This window comes from Phocoena phocoena, chromosome 3 (genome assembly GCF_963924675.1).
Source record: "Phocoena phocoena chromosome 3, mPhoPho1.1, whole genome shotgun sequence".
Lineage (NCBI taxonomy): Eukaryota > Metazoa > Chordata > Mammalia > Artiodactyla > Phocoenidae > Phocoena > Phocoena phocoena.
The window spans coordinates 110,806,705-110,810,468 of NC_089221.1; the positions used below are offsets into that span (position 1 = coordinate 110,806,705).

The window sequence follows — 3,764 nt, forward strand, 5'->3', positions numbered from 1 at the left end:
ATAAAACCCCCAGATTCCCACATCTGATAGACTGTGGTCACAGCACTGTCTGCCCAGCATTTCTGGTGACCTAAAGGGATCTGAGGACAGGAGCTGGGTGGGCACCTACGGTGGACAATGGGCAAAAGTGCTGGATTTCCAGCTGGCACGGTTGACACCAGGCTGCCCTCAGGGCCCTCTCACCTACCCCACCAGTAAGCTCATCCAGATCTTGGAAACTGCCCCAGAACCCTCTCAGTAATAAGTCTACAAGAAATCAAATTCTTTCCTTTATGTGACGCTGGATTTTCCACAAAGTAAAATCAAGATGAGTAAAGATGTGGTTTGTAGATAGTGTCCAACAAAGCGGAGACCAGGGTGTGAGGCATCACCACTTGGGCCTATAAAAGCTGCCACAAGAGGCCAAGGCCACAAGATACTCAGCTTAGGCCAGCCTATGCGTCTGCTTCTCACGCTTCCTGTGGCTCTAGGCTCCATGGCACTCTGGTTGACTGTGGTCATTGCTCTCACCTGCTTTGGTGGCCTCGCCTCCCTGGGCCCTGTGCCTCCCTCTACAGCCCTCAAGGAGCTCATTGAAGAGCTGGTCAATATCACCCAGAACCAGAAGGTGAGTGCCTGCTGGCCAAGGTCCCAGCTCTGGGGGGTGCAGGGGTGGGGGACTCTCAGGAAGGGTACTGGTCATGGACTGGGCCATGAAGCCTGGGCCTGGTCCTAAGATGCCTGTAGGTCAGGAAGAAGCCCCAAGGACTAGGAGATGAGCCTGGCCATGGGGGAGGGGAGCCAGGTTGGGGTGTGGGATGCAGTAATATGGGCGGACCCAAGAAGGAATGTGGCAGAGCCCCCAGAGATGACCTGCCCCCCTGGCCTGGCCCTGCCTGCCATAGCCAGCTCCTACTCAGCCGTTTCTGAACAGAGGAGACCAGAGAAGGGCTGGCACCCTCCTAGAACTATTTGGCATTTGCCCATTGGCTCTGAATGTGATAATGGGGCCGTTATTCACAGCATCTTAGTTAAGCCCATTCTTATGGAAGAATCCATCAGTAGAGGCAGCTCCTCTCCCCAGTGGTGACAGCCCACACTTTCTGAGCACTAATAATGTACCAGGCCCACTGCCGGGGCTTTACATCTCATTTCATCGCTGCCAACCACCTTAAGAGACAGGTACGATACCCCATTTTACTAAATGTCAGTGAGGTTAACTGACGAAAGTCAGATTAAACCAGTATTGGACGACACCAGAGGGCCCATGCTCCGAACTGCGGTATCCCCAATTCAGAAGGTGGGCTGTTTACACACTAGACCCACACGGCCTCCCATCTGATTGGCCTGGTCACCCCCTCCCTCACCCGACACTGCCCTGGACCTTCCCTGCAGGCCCCTGACTGACTGGCCTGTGTCATCTGTCCTCCTGCCCTGGCTATGGCAAGCTTTGCACAAGGCTTGTCCCTTACTGGCTGTGTTACTCAGTTTTTCTCTCTCAGCTCCAAGACCCTGTACAATGGGTCTCCCCTGCTGTGCAGAGCAGGAACTGAAGCTCAGGAACACTGAAGGTCCCAGGCCTGCCCCTGCTATATGGGGATGCCTGTGGGGACTTGGCCTGGGCTGGCTGGGCAGGTCTGGGACCCTGCCAGCACTCAGCTCACTGTTCTCCGCTCCCTCAGGCACCCCTGTGCAATGGCAGCATGGTGTGGAGTGTCAACCTGACAGCCAACATGGTGAGGACCCCTGGGCACTGGGGGGAGGTGGCTGAGGCTGCAGCCCTCTGCCTGTCTTTTCTGAACCTTGCTCACACGGCTGGCGGTTCCAGGCAGGCTTCAAGAGCCAATCTCCACCCCTCATCATCTGGGCTCCCCACCACCCAGACCCACCTCCACCAGGCCTCCCAGCCCCCTCCCTCCTGCAAACTCACTGAATGTGCTGCCTGACCCCCCGGCGTTTTCGTCCCCACAGTACTGTTCAGCCCTGGAAGCCCTGATCAACGTCTCCAACTGCAGTGCCATCCAAAGGACCCAGAGGATGCTGAGCGCACTCTGTCTTCACAAGCCCTCAGCTGGGGTAAGGCCCCCCTGCCCACCCCGACCCTGCACCCACTTCTGCCAGGCCTGGGCTCACCCTGGGAGCTTCAGGGGAAGCTGGCTGAGCATCTGAGGCATGTGTCCACAAAGGGGTGGGCCCACTGTGGAAGCAGGGACGTGCCTTTGGGATTTCCAAGTCGTGGCCTGAGGGCTCCTGACTCCTACCTGAGCTTCAGTTCCACATCTGTAAAATGTGGGTAATAACAGTACTCACCTCATGGGGGCTTTTGTGGGGATTGAACCAGCCGGTCCCTGGAAAGCCCCTGGTAGATGCTGATCGTCCTGGTTCTGGCGTTCCACTAACATGCTGGCCTCTTTGCCCTGCAGCAGGTTTCCAGCGAGCACATCCGAGACACCAAAATTGAAGTGGCCCACTTCTTAAAAGACCTGCTCAAACATTCAAGGATCATTTTTCACTACGGAAAATTCAGCTGAAGCATGAAGAGCTAGCATTATTATTTGCAGAGGCAGACCCTGACCATCTAAGTTGCAGATTTATTTTTCTTTCAGATGTCAGAAATTTCTTGGGGAGACTGGAGGAGGGTTAGGGAGGGGGGTAAGGTTTCCTTAGCTTAGACCTGAGCCTGTGCTGCCTGCCTTGAGCCCAGCCAATCCCACCTGCCCTGTGCCTTGGTGCCCGGGGCTCAGGCTGGTGGGCCTCCTCCATCTGGGGCTCCGAGCTGGGTGGACAAGGATGGACATTGCCCCACTTGATCTCCCCCTCCTCAGAACAAACTAGCGTTACAATGGGTGCCACCCTCGTCAGACAGCCAGTGGAAGAGCTACCTGCTTTACACCGGGGCAACTGAGGCAGAGAGCAGCCCAGGCACATTTCTTCTTGGCCTTATTTATTATTGTGTGTTATTTAAACAAGTGTTTTTCTCTGTACTGGGGATAGGGAGGGACTGTTACTGCCAGAACTTGGAGCCAAGGGCCTGGAGACTTGGGGCTCCAGCACTAAAGCAGCGAGCATTAGGAATCCCTGGCAATAAGTACTGTATGCAAACTTCTGCTACCTCACTGGGGTCCCGGGGCCGAGGCAGGGTACAGGTCAGAGGGCCAGAGTAGCCACTCTTGTCTGACGGCCAGCAGTCAGCCCTCAGCCGAGTAATTTATTGTTTTTCCTTGTATTTAAAGTTAAGTATTAAAATATGTTATCAAAGAGTTAATAATATATAGGAAAGCAGCCTAGAACACTGCATATGGTGTGGATTGTGGGGAGGGGTCATTGGATAAGTTGTTTCATTGACTTTGTCAAGCTGGAAGCCAGAAATAAAGATGGTGACAAGAGACCTGATGGTGTTTGCCTTTTATGTTGGCCTTTGGGCGCGGGCCTGTGTTCCGAAGACTCTGAGGAGTGTTTGGGAGGCAGAGCAGTCGGAGGGGGGCCTAGGATGGAGCGGAGGGGGAGTGAAGTACAAGACCTGGGCTGAAAAAAAGCAAGCCAGTGCCTGGGGAGAGGGTACCTGGCCAGGAGGAGTTCCCCACCACCACCTGCAGGGAGGTGGAAGAAGCATGGGCCAGGGTGTCGGGGTTCAAGGGAGGTGTCTGGAGCAGGTAGAGACCTCAGAAGTGGTCTCATGACCACAGCCCTGGATGAGTGGCCAGCCTGTGTCTGGCACCACCCACACACCTGCTGGTGTCGCCCATATGAAGCTCAGGGAAGAGAAGGTGGCTTGCCCAAGGTCC

At 55.2% G+C, this 3,764-nt stretch overlaps 1 protein-coding gene across 1 annotated transcript; it reads left to right on the top strand.

Annotated features, from left to right (window-relative positions):
* The first annotated feature begins 435 nt into the window (after window positions 1–435).
* On the top strand, window positions 436–2,793 carry IL13 (interleukin 13). Its single transcript, XM_065874217.1, has 4 exons — window positions 436–607; window positions 1,662–1,715; window positions 1,951–2,055; window positions 2,403–2,793. Exons 1-4 carry the CDS (start codon window positions 437–439, stop codon window positions 2,508–2,510), a joined length of 438 nt encoding a protein of 145 aa, XP_065730289.1. The 5' UTR covers window position 436; the 3' UTR covers window positions 2,511–2,793.
* The last annotated feature ends 971 nt before the right edge of the window (window positions 2,794–3,764 follow it).

Bases quoted from the DNA above. Each gene is read 5' to 3' on its own strand.
- IL13 (XM_065874217.1), top strand. From the start codon at position 437: ATGCGTCTGCTTCTCACGCTTCCTGTGGCTCTAGGCTCCATGGCACTC. The intron at 608-1,661 runs GTGAGTGCCTGC...CCGCTCCCTCAG, and splicing joins ATATCACCCAGAACCAGAAG to GCACCCCTGTGCAATGGCAG. The intron at 2,056-2,402 runs GTAAGGCCCCCC...TTTGCCCTGCAG, and splicing joins TTCACAAGCCCTCAGCTGGG to CAGGTTTCCAGCGAGCACAT.